Source organism: Salminus brasiliensis, chromosome 25, assembly GCF_030463535.1.
Source record: "Salminus brasiliensis chromosome 25, fSalBra1.hap2, whole genome shotgun sequence".
In the NCBI taxonomy this organism is placed as follows: domain Eukaryota; kingdom Metazoa; phylum Chordata; class Actinopteri; order Characiformes; family Bryconidae; genus Salminus; species Salminus brasiliensis.
The window spans coordinates 4,902,944-4,920,004 of NC_132902.1; the positions used below are offsets into that span (position 1 = coordinate 4,902,944).

The 17,061-nt window shown below is 43.1% G+C and overlaps 1 protein-coding gene across 1 annotated transcript in view; it reads right to left on the reverse strand.

Annotated features, from left to right (window-relative positions):
- Positions 1-17,061, reverse strand: part of LOC140547760 (sialoadhesin-like) — a 71,251-nt gene that overhangs the window by 31,588 nt on the left and 22,602 nt on the right. The window contains 2 exon segments of the mRNA XM_072670895.1: positions 9,998-10,219; positions 10,221-10,275. Of these exon segments, the coding sequence (XP_072526996.1) occupies positions 9,998-10,219; positions 10,221-10,275 (277 nt within the window).

A 17,061-nucleotide genomic window follows, 5' to 3' on the forward strand; every position in this document is an offset into this window, starting at 1 on the left:
ATTATTCGATAAAACCGATAACCACAATGTAGTGGACTGTAAAATAGTCATATAAGAGCTGTAGTTTGTTGTGAAGGAGGCACCTCATAAAATGCAACGTGTCTCAGAGTCATATGATGAACCGTTTAGACGCTATTAAAGTTTCTTTATTCAGAACCAGTTTTGCAGTCTGTGCTGCGTCGCCCTCTGCTGGCAGCTGGTGGTAAATGCAGCCTCTGTTCACCGTTTAGATTAAAGGCATTAGACAAAAACTGACCATCACAATTAAGTGGAAGATGAATTTGGAAATTAAACAGTTGTAGTTTGTTGTGAAGGAAGCACTTAATAAAATACAACATGGAGCCATATGATCAACCGTTCAGCTGCTACTGGAATTATTATTCAAAAACTGACCAGCATAGTTTAGTCCTTAGTGAAAAAAAATAAGCTTTTTTTAAGCTACAGTGAACTAAAGTGTTCACTAATGACACTTTAACACACTAATGATCAGTACACTTAAAGAGGGCTAGAAGGGTGAAGTTTACTTGATGAAGTTTACTTAGCTGAGCTAAAATGGAACTATTTAAAGTAAACCTGGACTTTAAACATACTACTGTACATGTATTAAAACCTATATACAAACACCTAAATACATTTTACATATACATAAACCTTTTCAGTTTAAGTTAATACTACATTACACCAAAATATACTCAAATATATTTACATTAAATTAATTTATTGTAATTAATTTTGTTCTTGCTGTACTTTTAGAGAACAGTTAATGTAATTGATTGACCATGTAATGTTTCACCCATCAAGAACAAAGTCCAAATCTGTCAGATTTGACCTAATTAACATATTAACAATTACCATCTTCACAAATACAGATGGTATAATTCTGCATTAGTGATCACTTCAGCAGTCAGGCATCATCAAGCTCTTACAGCCTCACCACTAAGACTTGACCCTAAGAACACTACACAGATTACAAGTGACCACATAGGGGAATGTAGCCTGGGGGAAATTACTGCACATTGATGGTGAGTAAAGGGGGAAAGACACACCCAGTATGGAAATAGGTGGCACCAGGAGCCAGTAGGAAAGTGAGAGTTTTACTCAAATAGGTTGTATTCCACACACAACCCCACTGTATATTACTGACCCAGCACAGCCGACTCAGTTACTGGACTTGTTGGGAAACATCAATATGGGAGAAATGATTCAATCCAACATCAGTGAAGTTTATTTTTGTTTGTGTGTTTTTAAGCTCACATGGACCAATCACTGTCCATTTACTAATGTCAACCGAATAAACTCAATTATTATAAGCTGATTCAACAAAGATCTGTAAAATGATCACAAACGCTCACCAAACTCAAAACAGTGGAATAATATGTGGGATGGTTCCAGTTTTACTACACCAGACTTCATGTATTTGGGTAGAAACAGCGTTTAGGATTACAGTAGACTTCATCATTTTATGAGAAATGGAGAGATTAGATTTCATGTTTATATTATTTAAATATTGATATAGATCGATTATATATATTTATTATATTTATAGATTCGTGCTAAAACACTCAGACCTGCTGCACGGACTGCACTGACCATAGGCGACTCCGCGGGGGTTGAGGGGAGGATGCAGATCCTTTAGCGCTGCTTCTCACTCTGTGCACTTCACATATTAGCAGTTGCACTCTTACACTCCTATAGGTCACCATAGCCCAGTCCCAAATCACACCCTACACTCTGCAGTTCTCCTCAAAGTCTACTCTTTTTGGTATCAACAGCGAGCAGCGCAATAAGTCAGGAGCCCTTCAGAGCGCGTGTTTTTAAACATGGTATTTGAAACAATGAATGAGTCCTAATATATTTGTGCATATAGTGTAAATGATGCAGTAAAGATGAAATTGGATGAAGTCTAAAGTTTGTTGTTAACAGAAGAATATCTTTAGTTACCAAAAACACCAGCTGGTCCAACTGGACAAGTGATCTTTAACAGTCCTCACAGCGTTTTACTTGAGGCAGGAAGTTGTAGATGTTGAAGCCTGTGTCTACTGATAGTTTTACAGTGTTGTTTGTGGTAGAACTCCTGTTTCTGTTTAAGGAACAGTAGCTTCTCTGCTTATGGATGTGAAAGGAGATTCTACAGAAGGTAATGTTAGCTTCTTTTCTGTAACCCAGCCTAACTGTCAGCTCCATACTCCAGATCAGAGCGCGGCTGGTGGCCTCTGTGCTGAATGTGGAGCTCAAGGAGGCTGAAAGCTGTGACTGCCTTTCTGAATGTTAAGACCACTGTCTGCAATATTCAATTTAATTCAGTTCAATTCTAATGTATTCATACAGCACTTTTCACAACTAATGCTGGGAGCAGACAGCAGGGGGCAGCTCAGTACATAGGAGAGAGAAGAAAGGGTTTGGGAGTATGAACAGACTGGTGAAGGGTCTGTAAATATGTAGATTAGAGACAACAGTAAGGGTCAAAACCTGTAATCAGAGCAGTGCAGAACAGTGTTAGTATGGAAACAGGCTACATCAGCAAAGAGTTTAAGAAGTTCCCCAAGATATTGTGTGATAAACCATTGAGAGACTAACAGTGAGGCAAAAAAGTATTTATTCAGCCACTGATTGTGCAAGTGTAGCATAACCTTTGTTGGCAATGACAGAGGTCAAACATTATATTTTGGCCCATTCCTCCATGCAGATTTCCTCTGGAGCAGGGGTGGTGCTGGGCAACACAGACTATTAACTCCCTCCACAAATTTTCTATGGGATTGAGGTCTGGAGACTGGCTAGGCCACTCCGGGACCTTCTTCGTTGCCCGAGCAGTGTGTTTGGGATCACTGTCATGCTGGAAGACCCAGCCACGTTCCATCTTCAATGCTCTCAAAAGTTCTATTTTGGTTTCATCTGAACACATGATATTTTACCAATCCTCTTCTGGATCATCCATATGCTCTCTGACAAACTTCAGACGGGCCTGGACACGCCTGGCACTGCAGGATTTGAGTCCCTCTAAGCGTAGTGTATTACTGCTGGTAGCCTTTGTTACTTTGGTCTCAGCTCTCTGCGGGTCATTCATCAGGTCCCTCTGTGTAGTTCTGGGATTTTTGTTCACTGTTCTCTTGATCATTTTGAGATCTTGCGTGGGGCCCCAGATCGAGGGAGATTATCAATGGTCTTGTATGTCTTCCATTTTCTTACAATTGCTCCCACAGTTGATTTATTCACACCAACCTGCTTGCCTACTGTAGATTCACTCTTCCCAGCCTGGTGCAGGTCTACAATTTTCTTCCTGGTGTCCTTCCACAGCTCTTTGGTCTTGGCCATGGTTAAGTTTGGAGTCTGACTGTTTGAGGTCAACAGGTGCCATTAATACAGGTAACGAGTGGAGGACAGAAGAGCTTCTTAAAGAAGAAGTTACAGGTCTGTGAGAGCCAGAAATCTTGCTTGATTGTGGGCAAATACTATGGTGGCCAAATACTTATTTTCCACCATAATTTACAAATAAATTCTTTAAAAATCCTACAATGTGATTTCCAGGATTTTGTTCTCATTTTTTCTCTCATAGTTGAAGTGTACCTATGATGAAAATTACAGACCTCTCTCATCAAGTAGGAGAACTTGGACAATCAGTGGATGACTAAATACTTTTTTGCCCCGCTGTAAAATCAATGTGGAATCTAACTGGTAACCAGTGCAGGGATGAGAGAGAAAGTTTCTAGCTCTGGTGAGCCCTCTAGCAGCTGCTTTCTGAAGTAGATGAAGCTTTTTTAATCATTTGCATGAACGTTCAACCAGAAGGGCATTACAGGAATCCAGTCTAGAGGTTATAAATACATGCACCGGCTTATCAGCATCATTTAACATACAATATGCAGTCTGTCAAAATTACATAGATAAAAGAAGGCAGCTTTAAAGATTTACATGTTAGAAACACTTCATTCTCATCTTCAATTCAGTTTATTTTACATTCATATGTTTTATGTTCAGCACATTTCATTCATTTCATTCAATGAGAAACTGATTTAAAAGCTTCATGTTTTTATTCTTCTGCACTGTTTTTATCATTTAATGTTATTGGTTAGATTTACTGATATTTATCTGTTTCTGCTTCATCTTGTGTGATTTATTACTCTGAACAGTGTTGAATAAAAAAAGACCATCAGAAATAAAATTGTGAAGCAGCTTTTGGTTTAGTTTTTAATGCTTATTTCTTCCTGGTTCCTCCACTGTGCAGCATCTGCTCTTCTACAACACTGCAGTGACAGCAGGGAGAGGATGGAGCTTTAAAACATGAAGAGATGATTGAACACAGCCTACAATAATGGATTAATGCTTTACAATCTGAACAATAATAAAACCAAAGCAGAGAATCAACCAACACATCTTCCAATCACAGATGTAATGACCTGATCTGATCACTGGGGGGCAGCAATGTGTGAAGACATCAGATGTCCCTGCTGCTCTACTGGGCTTCAGCTGGAGGAGCTCATTTACTTCATCTACTTCAGAAAGTTACTGCAAAGCCAACGTGGTAAAAGCAGCTCATCCATTTCAAGTAAAGAAAGATTTGAACGCTTCAGCAAGAGGAACTTTTAGCATGTCCGCTAAAACTACGCCTGGGTTCTACGACTTTTTCCACAAGTGCTTTCATACACAGCTTCTTATTCAGTCAAAGCAGCTCAAATTAGCAACTAAACAGCAGATCAAACGACTCACCTCTGAGTGAACACAGCTGTCTCTGGTTAAGGTGTGTGTGTTCAGCTCATGGGGAGGTTTACCACAGACGAGTCCAGAGCTGACTTTTTCAAATGAGCTGTTGTTTTTGGAAACGGGGAGAAAACAGCCTCCTTCAGTCTGTCAGGCTCTCTGTGTCCCCCAGACACATCTTATGACTAGAACTGGAGCTTCACCTTCAAACTCTATCCGCGGAAACAGGAGCTCGAGCTGAACAGCGCTGAAGGAGTCCTGCAGAACAACGGTTGCTAAGCAGTGATTGGAGGGTTAAGAAAATAAGGCGGGGCTTGAAGGGAGACAGCGCGCTGTGGAAAGTGCTAAACTCTCATTAAAGAAATCAAATCTCAGCAAAATCTGCATTTAAGCCCCAAATTTAGCTCCTAGATATGAAGAAAGACAAGAGAATCAGCAGAGTGATGAGTGTTTACTGTAGTTCTGTTAGTAATCCCACTGTTTTTAGAATGGAGCTGGAATCTGATTACTGCCTTTTTCCTCTGGAACTGGACTTTTTTCTATCCTGATTACAGAAAACTGTTACATGCATTGTGTTTCCAGCCAACCCTGGATGATACACTCCTAATATTTCACTCCTAATAGTGTGGAGCCAGCAGCTTTATCAGATGACCACGCCCCCGTATGTGACGTCATAATAGAGTCACGCCCACGTAACGTTCCATATTTAATGGCTGGTCTCTCAGTACTGTAATCAGTAGATGTGTGACTGTGGAGGAGAGCACATCTCAGAATACTTCTCATCAGGATCTACAGAAGATGGAAGAGGAAGATGGACCCATTATTCTTGCCCCCTCCCTTCGAGAGAGCATCAGGAGGAAGCGGCAGGAATACATGGAGAAAATGAGACTCATGATGGACGACCCAAATGTGGACGTTCAGGAGTCCCGCATAGACCCTTCACCTCCCTGCAGTTTGCCTCCTATAAGGCAGAGGGTCCAAATTCAAGCCCCACACGAGGTGAAAGAACAGACTGAGGACCTGAAATTTCCTGTTCTCCCCACCCCTGTCCCTCCACCTGCTCCTGCCAAGTCCAGCAGGTTTTCGACACTGAGGGGTTTGGACATTAGGGCTCAGGATGGGAACAGGGCCTATGGGAACTCTTTCTCACTTCAGGAGTTCCTTTCACGCCCCCTAGTCCACACCCCTGTCCCTCCACCTGCTGCTGCCAAGACCAGCAGATCTCCCAGACTGAGGGGGCTGAACATGGAGACCAAGGATGACAAAAAGACCACTGGGAACTCCATTACTCTGGAGGAGTTCTTTTCACGCCCCTTGGTTTTCACGCCAGTCTCTCCACCTGCTGCTACCAAACTGATGGTGGCTCCAAAAAAGAACAAGGCCTATGACGCACCAGGTGAGTTCCAGTCCCTTAAATAGTCTTTAATCTATAACCTAGAGAACAGACATCTTAGGAGTCTTATGTAACTTCCCTACAAACTCTATATAGCTTAGAAACACAATTTCTTTATATTAGATATTAGAAACATGTAACCATGGCAAAACCCTGTTCTTAAATGATAAAAAATAAATAAAAATAAATTAAAGTAGATAAGATGCTCTAACCATGTTCATATAATCACAGGTAGCAAGATTCCCAGGTGGGTAGGCCTAGGTAGGAGTGAGACTGGACTTAGGCAGGAGACAAGGACAGAGGGTCAGGACGAGGCTGCAGGCCAAACAGCTGCTTCCAAAGTGGTTAGACAGAGCAGGGGAGCAGAAACCAGCAAGGAGCCTGTCAACAACAGTGCTGCTCCACACCTTGCTGAAGGTAGTCAGGGAAGAGGAGAGGTGTTGCAGATCCCAGCCCTGACTAGTGAGCAGCCCCTTGACAGGCCTGAGCTGGCACTCGGCCAGGCATTTAGCCTGCTGCAGGATGAAGAATGGTATGTCTTTAGTGAGCTGGAGTAGACCCACCAACCTTCCACTGATCATTCAGAATTAAGATCCAGTTCTAATGGAGCAGTGATGTGTTTTAGAGTAGTGCTCAGACTAGAGTTAGAATAGCTGAAGTTACCTGAGAATATACAACTAAAATGCTTTGGAGTATCCAGATAAAATTAGTGATGGAATCTTCTAAACATCAGAGTCTATAAAGTGTCTGAAGAGAATTCCCAATGATCTCCATCTACTGCTGCTCCTCTGTTGTTAAATGTTCAGTGTATTGACTGAATCAGTCTTTATCATTCCTACTGTAATAACACCACCTTCCAGGCGTGTTCACCTCATTCTAATGTCTTGCTTTTGAAACAGGGAGAGGAAGATGGAGGGGCTGAAAGTGCTGCGCGCTCTGGCGGAACACCATGCTGAGGTTCTTCTGCCTGAGCTACATGATGTCTGCTTGGCCCTCATCAAGGAGGTAAGACCCACACTTCATACACACTCTGGACAACAGCTTCTGTAATGACATTATTCTAATTAATGCTAAAGCAAGTGTCAGTGGTTGAGTTAGAGACAGAGGCTCACTGTGCTTCTTTTGTCTCCACTGTCTCAGGTGAAGAACCTGCGCTCCATGGTGTCTCGTGCCGCCATGACCACCCTGTCCCACCTGTACGCCCACCTGCAGCGGAAGATGGACAAGGAGGTGGAGGGCACTGCCTGTGTCCTTCTGCACAAGGCTGGGGAGTCCAGTCACTTCATCAAAGAGGACGTAGAGGTGGCCCTCAGCACGATGGTGCAGACCTGCTCGCCTGGCCGGGTCCTGCACGCTCTACTGGCTGGTGGATTCAGGTAAACATCACATTCCATATTCATTAATAGATTCGAACTGTAAACTAAATGTAGTGGTCATGTGATCAATATCAGTGGTCATTCTAAAGACACAGTAAACAGCAAACTGGCAGCACTGATGTATGGCTGAGTCTCTTCCTACATTTTGGAGAAGATCTTGCTAGAAGGTGAGTCTACACTTGTGTGTAAACGCTGGATGTGTATCTTACTGTGTTCACTCTCCTCTCTCCAGCCACAGAAACGCAGCAGTGAGGAGAAGCACTGCACTGCATCTGGAGAAGCTCTCTTACAAGTTGGGGGCTTCTCGTGTGCTGACCAGCAAGAAGGAATTCACCAGCAGGTTCCTGACCGCCATCAGCAAACTGGCCCTGGACTCCGCACAGGAAGTGAGGTAAGCAGTTGCTTGCTTTTACACCTATTGGATCAGAACGGAACCCATCAGCATGTTGTCTTCACCAGCCAGCGCTGAAAATGACCCTTTATCATTCTTCCTCCACAGACTCCATGCTCGAAACACCCTGAGATTTCTGGGGAGCCACGAGGACTGTGTGAAGATGGTGGACAGATTTGTGTCATCAAGGGACAAAAGATCAGTCATGGACATAATCACCAAGAGCAGGTAAGAAGAAGAAAGTGATCTTTAAACAAATGAAAAATACACTTTATGATGATCAAAGACTTTATTATTAATGAGTTTGATTATTAATGAGGTTTTTGTGTCTCCTTTTTTAAATATTCAGGTGAAACCAGCAGAATAATGAACTGATGCTCCAGTGATGATCAACAGAGACGTCCATCATTTCTATCATTTCTGCAGAATTCAGTGGTTGAGATGCAAGTAAAGTCATTCAGAGTGGTTTGGTGTGAAATGCTCTGTTCTAGAGAAACTTAGAGTCAGAACTGTTCACAGTGGAGGTGATGGGAACCAGACGTCTGAAGAGTGGAATGCCTCTAAAAGCTCCATCAGCGAGTGTCCTCTCTCCCGTGCCGACGAGAGCTGAGCTTTTATGCTGCGGGTGCTCCTTCCTGAACAAGCAGCAGCTGTCTGTGATCAGAGGTAGAGAACCCAGCATGAATGGTGAGGCGACCCAGCAACCCCACCTTCCTCTCACAACAGTCCCCCTCTTAGAGTGCACCCTGGTGTCAGGGCAACCACTGGGGAGTCCGGTGAAGGGAGGCGGTGTCACTCCGTGACATGGTTGCCACGGAGACCCAGCATGCTCTGTCCCGGGTCCCACGGCTGGTGGAGGCTCAGGCAGGGCCGGGGATGGATCATTGTCTGCGTGCTCCCAGTCCTCGGACCACGTGCAGCAGCAGCAATATCCCTTCTCTGTGTTGTCGCAATCCTTGGCTCCGTTTCTCCCGTTGGCACCACTCGCACCACCCTTCAAACGTCTGGTTCCGATCACCTCCACTGTGAGCAGTTCTGACTCTGTAAGTTTCTCTAGAACAGAGCATTTCACACCAAACCACTCTGAATGACTCTGTTTACATCTTAATCATTTAATTCTGCAGGAAACAGCAACATCTAATAAACTCTGATAAAACTACATCAGTCTCTCTCTCATCAATAGAAGTTTAGTACTGGAGCTAAAAGGCTAATGTAGGTGAAATAATGACCAAACACGGATTTTCCACTACTGTTTCAGCATGTCAGTGTTTATAGATACCAGTATGTCCTTAGAATAATACTAAAACTCAGAACTACAGCACCACAGAGACCATCACTCCACCTCTGTTAACACACCTGTTACACACACACACACACACACACACACACACACACTTGCTTGCAAATAAATAAACTGCAGACTTACTGTCAGAGAGTCATAATCAGACGTCATGGTTGCATGGTTTAAGGTTGAGTATGTATCACTGGGAGAGTCTCCAACACACTGGAGACAAAAAAAGAAAACTAAACACTCTGCAGTGTAAAACACACACACACACACACAAACACTGTAGATGTACCTGTAGAGTATCATAGTCTGAGCTGATGGTGGTGGGGTTGAGAGCTGTGTATGTGGGGTCTGCAGGATTTGGGGTCTTTTAGAGAGAGATGAGAAGAACACAACTTCAGTCTTTATTCGGCAGCAGCTTTATAGGAGGATGTAGAGAGAAAGAAAGTGAAATCCTCTCTCAGTACCTGAATATGTGTGTCTCTCTCTGCTCCTCTCCTCCTCCTGATCACACAGGTTAAACAAAAAGGCCAGTTAGAGTTTTGAGTTCTGTAGATCATAAAAGCTTGTATTTGAGGTTAAAGTTGAGGTTAATATGATGTTTAATGCAGCTTCAGAGATTCAGAGATAAATATAAACAATACTGTCACTCACTTAATGCACAGAACAGCAGTGAGAGAGTGAAGCAGAACAGGAACCACTCCAACAGCTCCCCAAACAACTCCCCAAACAGCACGCTGCTCCAACAACTCAGCTGAGTGTTTGAACAGAATCAGTTCATTCATTCTGATCAGGAGAACAACAGCTAATTCACCAGTAATTACACATCCTGACTGAACACAGTCACTGCAGACTGCTGCTTACCTTTCACATCCAGATGAACGGGTGTAGAGCTGTGATGTCCTAGCTGGCTGTGAGCGGTGCAGTAGTAGAGTCCGCGGTGCTGGGAGCTGATGTTGGTTATGCTGTAATTCTGGCCTGTTGACAGCGTTGTGTCTGCAGCTGCTCTCTGCTTAAACCAGGAGTAGGAGAGAACAGGAGGGTCTGCATCACTGCTGCAGCTTAGAGTCACTGACTCCTCTCTCTCTCTCTCCAGAGGAATCCAGCACTGCTCTGGTGTTTCTGAGAGAGTCTGATTGGAAATAGATCAGATTCAGGTGTTACCTTTATTAGTTGAGATGGGTCAGACAGCTGATGTATTCATGTTAATCTCATACTGGTCACTGCGGTTTAGGTGTTGGTCATTGAATTATCATCATACATCATATGAAAACTTACTGTAGATGACTGAATTAAGAGTGTAAAAATGTCCACTCACACACTGGAGGAGAGAGGAGGCTCTCGTGGCCTTCAACAGCACAGCTGTAGTTGACCACTCCACTGACCACAGCTACATAGCAGGAGGCAGATCTGCAGTGAGACTCACTCTGTCTGTTCTTGTACCAGATTTAAGTGGGGTGGTCAGGCAGAGTGCAGGTGCTGCTACAGGTCAGCTCCTTTCCTCCACTCTCTGTGTCGGACACTGTAATCTTCAGATCTGCAGGAGAGTTTAAACAAGGCTTGATGTTCTTTGGTCATTTGTAGGAAAAGTAATCAGGTCTGGTGCTGGAGGGTCACAGCCCTGAGCAGACTGATCAATTCCCTGTTCAAACAACTAAACTCTGAGTCCTCCAGGGTATTTATAAGAGCAGGAGAGATCAACTGATGATCCTTTCAGGGCACACACACGTTCAGCAGTGTAAGCCACACCCCAGCACTATTTACCCTGCACACCTGGAACACACACACAGTTACAGTCAGGAGGAAGGACTGCTGGGCTGTCCTTAGGACTGTTTAAATTACACTAGAAGCTCATCTACTTTATGATATCTGCTCAGTCTGCTCCTTTCTACATACTTTAAATTCTGTGTAGGGTTGTCTTGTGTCTGTCTGTCTGCTGTGAATTGATTCCAATGATTTAGATTTCATTATTATTCCATAAGATTTGTTTATTAATACAGTAGGATACAGGATAAACTACAGTCAGAAATGTCATGGTTTACTTTAAACTGATCTGGGAAACGTAAAAATGAGATGAATTGTGTTATTATTTATGTACTGTATCATTTATGGTAGTGGCTGAGGTAGTGTCTGAGGACAGCTTATGCAGCAGGAGCACAGTTCACTGATGTTACTGTTGTTGGGTACAGTAGATGAATACTGTGTGTTCATACAGTACTTAGTGTAATTACACTATTTAAATAAAGAGATTTTTTTTAGATCCAGTAGTTCTTTATGTTCATGTAGCTGTTAGTGCAGTTATCATACAGGTGCAGTTGTAGTACACTACCATGTAGTGTTTTGCATTCACTCTCTTTCTGGGCAGCACTGTTCAGGCTGTGTTTACAACTTCGCAATTAAAAAAAGTGTCAATTAGCCAAACTAAAATAATGTCTTTTTCACTTCCCTATATTTTAAACACTGTTACAGAAGCAGTAGCTCTAGCGGAACATGTGCCTGTAGCTCCAGAAGCTGCTGATCATGATCACATTTATGTTTTCTGTTTTTTCATCTTTTATATGGTTTTATTGTTTGGGTAAATAAATGTGTGGGCAAAATACATTTTTAAAGAAAGTAGGGGGTCCCCTCCAAAAAATCTGTTCATACACCCATAGTAGTGAAATGGGTGAAATGGTTTCTTTACTCTGAAGATCACTGACAGAACATGAAGGAAAATAATAACTATATTATATATGATCATAGTTTTTACTGAAACTTACACACTGCAGGAGACCGTTTCCACTGACTGATGATGTACACCTTACAATAGTAGCTGCCCTCATCAGATGGTCTGGTGGAGTTGAGCACAATGGAGGCATCATATCCAGAAGTCCGGTGCTGTCTGTTCCTGAACCAGTAGTAGTACAGGTTTGTACTGAGGCTGCAGGAGGAGCTACAGGTCAGTTTCACCTGCCTCTGTCCTACAGTCTGAGGATCCACCTTCACCTGCAAATCTACACATGCACACAATCACACACACACACACACACACAAACAAATCATATCCAAACATTTTAAAAATCACATCTAATGTGACAGCACAGAGACTCTGAGTGAGTGTGTGTTGATGTGTGAGTACCTGTAACAGTGAGCTGAACTCCAGATGAGGCTGATATCCAGTCACTGCTTGATGTTCTAAATCTGAAGTTATAAACTCCAGAGTCGCTCACTCTCACATCCCTCACTGTCAGCTCACACCCATTCCACCATGTACTAACAGAAACCCGCGCTGAGAATTCTAGATCTTTGCTCAAAACTCGTTCTCCTCCATCAGAGCTGTGAATCCACTCTCTCTCTCTAAAACTGGAGGAATCAGGTGTTGTATATGTGCAGGAGATTTTTACTGTAGATCCAGTAACAGCACAGAGACTCTGAGAGGAGAGAGTTACACTGTGCTGAGCATCAACTCCTGCAACACACACACACACACACACAAACACACAAGTGATATCTCTCACGGTCTAACTGACTGAGTAACCACAGTGTTAGGTACTGCTGCTGTTGCTATGGACAACATTGTGACATGTGGAGTTGACCGGTAAACACCACAGAGGAAGTGATTAAACAGTTTAACACAGAGCTTCACACAGTTTTGCTAGAATGAACATATCTGGTCTCTGTGTGAGATCTGCAGTTTGTGTAGTGAACAATACCTCTGACACCTCTCCAGTTCTACCAACAGCTTATTTCTACAGTCAGCAAAATTTGAATATATTATAAAACAGATGTGCTATTATTAATCACTCACCCCGTCCCTGTTTTGTTTGTGTGTGTTTAAAAGCAATGTATCCTAAACCCAGCAGTTAACTGCTGAGCTGAACTAGGTGTGATTGTGGAGGGAAGCTGAATCCTCTAGAACTGAACTCAGAGCTGGAATTCTATCAGTATTTTAATAAGATGTGAAAGTTTACCTGTCAGTAAGATAAGGATCACTGCTGCTGTAGCATTTCCAGATGTTAGAAAAGACATGGCAGCATCACTCTCTTAAAAGTCGGGTAAAAGAACGGGTTAAAGGTACAATTCGATGGTTTAGCTTTTAGGCTGCAGCATTTAAACCAGTCTATCGTTTTAAACTACAGGTTTACTTCATGAATGTGGCTCGTAACTCTCACTCTTACTCCCTCTGTCTGGATTAACAGGATATTCTCCACAAGGGGGCACTGCTGAAAGCTTTTCTATTATTAATTTCCTTAAGAGTAGGGCTCAGGAGAAGAATTGGGACAGAGCCTCATGTGTTTAATGTGAAAAAATCTAAACAGAAACACCAGTGAGGTTCTACAGGATTCCTACAAGAACCTTAACCACTTCACATGCATACTGTACTGTACTTTCAGCCACATTAGACTAATCCAGAGTAAATTAACTTCATACAGCGTCTCTTACTGTTTTACACATTGGCAAACAGAGGATGACTATATAGGCCACTAGAAGGTAGGATGTTTGATTTCAGTAATTCTGAAATAATTTTCTCTCGTCTGAAAATCAAGACACTGAAAAGGATATACAGCTTTATGATTGACAGAATAACGAGATCCTGAGCCATTTACATAACTATACTACATTAATATATTAAACAAAGATTAATCAGATATGGTTAAAACATCTTTACTACTTACATTCTTCTGTAAGGGTCTCTCACAGCTGTCAAACTTAGTCTGCAGTGCAGAGTGTGGCAACAGTATGTGTGTGTGTGTGTGTGTGTGTAATAATGAAAGAAAGTTTTTTTTCTAGTTTCCTTCCCTTTTTCTTTGCTCTCAGTTGCAATCAGCAAGGAGGCACTTTATACAGGCTGCCACATAACAGTTCTGTAGACTATTAGACTGACTCCACACAGATAGAAACTAAATACACCAATTCATAAATCTTCCACAACTTCTGTATAGTTATCTCTCAAACACACACACACACCACCACCCATTATACTCTACTGAAAGATGAACATGAAGGGTTACAGTGGTGGGAAATCTACTAGTAGAGTTTAGATGTGCTGCACACATTGGGATTTGTCCTCTACATTTAACCCCTCCCTGCAGTTAACACACATTGGGGAACAGTGAGCACATGTGCCCGGAGTAGCAGCTAGCTACAGGCCACAGCTGCCCTGCAAGAGGCCTTATTTCAGGACTCATTCAGTATGAGGTCATTCTCTAGTATAACGTGAGGCACTGCTGGTCTTCTTTACCTCATAGTGAATTTCCTCTGTTTTCTGTGGATTTGAAGGTCAGTATCTCCACACAGAAACTGTTCAATTGGTACATTATTGAATTCAGGCCTGGCCTTTCTTATGAAGACATGTCTGCTCATTAGACTACATTCACAGCAGTGTGAATCTGACATTTTCATTTCCTATTTAGACCATTTTTATATGTGGTATTGAAATCCATTCTCGATACGCGGTAACGAATCTCAGCCTGACCAGCTGCTCTCCTCACTGAGAGGAAGGAAAAATGAGCAGTGAGGGAGGTAACAGAGCTCATAAATATTTGGGGTGTCTTGGTTTAAACTAAATCAGAAGGCCCATAAGGCAACCGCTCCCTGCGCCCTCCTCCCTGCTCCCCGCTCCCCAGAAATGGCCAAACTCGGCCACAGAAGGGTGCTGCTGCAGCGCCAGAGGAAAATAAAAAGCTTACAAATAAAGTTTAAAGTAACCAAGAACTCAAACCAAAGAAGTGGGTGTGCCTGAATAGCAAGCCCTTTTTACAGTCAGCGCAAACACAATCTCAATGATGAGCCCAGCTGTCGGCCACTTGAACTTCCTGTTGTCCTCTTCTATGGACAGGTGAAGTTCAGTAAGACTGAAGCTTGATTGCTTCTATAATCCATTCCTGACAATGAGATTAAAATATGTGCTATTCAAGAGTTACCTACTTAACCAGCTGACCAATTAGTATAGGGTATGTTTTTACCTGGATGAAAAGAAAAATTCAGAGTATAAGCTAGTTAAACAGACTTTAGAGGCTCTAAAGCAGATTTACATGCTAGAAACACTTCACATCTTACACAAACACATCTCAGAAGACTTCTCATCAGGATCTACAGGAATTACTTCCAGAGATGAAACCAAACAGTCCTGAAGATGAACCCATTATTCTTGCCCCCTCCCTTCGAGAGAGGATCAGAAAGAAGCGGCAGGAGTATATGGAGAAAATGAGACAAATCAGTGGCTAGATCCATGATTGTGTTCAGCCGTCTAATTATTCCAGCATCAGTGTGGGTCAGTCCTGCATGGACCCTTCACCACCCTGTTTGTCTCCGCTAAGGCAAAGGGTCAGAGTTCAAGCACCATAGGTGGTGAAAGAACAGGAAGGTCTCCCTTCAAGGTGGAAGAGGACCTGAAATTTCCTGTTCTTTAGATCCCTGTCCCTCCACCTGCTGCTGCCAAATCCAGCAGGGTTCCAGTATTAAGGGGTGGAAACTCTTTAAATTAGAAACATATACAAGATATATTTAGTAAGGAATGGAAAGAAGATTAGCTATGGTTCTTGTGATCCTGTTTTCCATTATTTTATAATAAAAATCTAAAATCTAAAAATATAATCAAGGTAGCAAGATCCCTAGGTAGGCCAAAGTAGGCAGAAGAAGAATCCAGTAGAAGCTGATGTGCCGCCTGTACCTAACAGAGCTGTCCAGAGTGAGACTGGACTTAGGCAGGAGACAAGGACAGAGAGTCAGGGCGAGGCTGCAGGCTAAACAACTGCTCCCAAAGTGGTTAGACAGAACAGGGGAGCAGAAACCAGCAAGGAGCCTGTCAACAACAGGGCTGCTCCACACTCTGCTGAAGGTAGTCAGGGAAGAAGAGAGGTGCTGGAGATCCCAGCCCTGACTAGCGAGCATCCCCTTGACAGGCCTGAGCTGGCACTCGACCATTCCTACTGTAATAACACCACCTTCCAGACGTGTTCACCTCATTCTAATGTCTTGCTTTTGAAACAGGGAGAGGAAGATGGAGGGACTGAAAGTGCTGCGCGCTCTGGCTGAACACCATGCCGAGGTTCTTCTGCCTGAGCTACATGATGTCTGCTTGGCCCTCATCAAGGAGGTAAGACCCACACTTCATACACACTCTGGACAACAGCTTCTGTAATGACATTATTCTAATTAATGCTATAGCAAGTGTCAGTGGTTGAGTTAGAGACAGAGGCTCACTGTGCTTCTTTTGTCTCCACTGTCTCAGGTGAAGAACCTGCGCTCCATGGTGTCTCGTGCCGCCATGACCACCCTGTCCCACCTGTACGCCCACCTGCAGCGGAAGATGGAGGTGGAGGGCACTGCCTGTGTCCTTCTGCACAAGGCTGGGGAGTCCAGTCACTTCATCCGAGAGGACGTGGAGGTGGTCCTCAGCACGATGGTGCAGACCTGCTCTACTGGCCGGGTCCTGCACGCTCTACTGGCTGATGGATTCAGGTAAACATCACATTCCATATTCATTAATAGATTTGAACTGTAAACTAAATGTAGTGGTCATGTGATCAATATCAGTGGTCATTCTAAAGACACAGTACAAACTGGCAGCACTGATGTATGGCTGGAAGATTTTGCTAAAAGGTGAGTCTAGAGTTCACTTGTGTGTAAACGCTGGATGTGTATCTTACTGTGTTCACTCCCATCTCCAGCCACAGAAACGCAGCAATGAGAACATTTACATTTACATTTAAGGAATTTAGCAGATGCTCTTACCCAGAGCGACTTACAAAAGTGCTTTGCTATTTACCCAAGAATAACCTCAGCTAGTTTGAATAGGCTAAAAATACCTCTAAGTTTAGACACTACTAAACACAAGTCAATAAGGTGACCAATCCGCTATTAGCCCAAGTATTCTCGGAAGAGGTGGGTCTTCAGTCTGCGTTTGAAGACAGCGAGCGACTCTGCCGTTCAGACA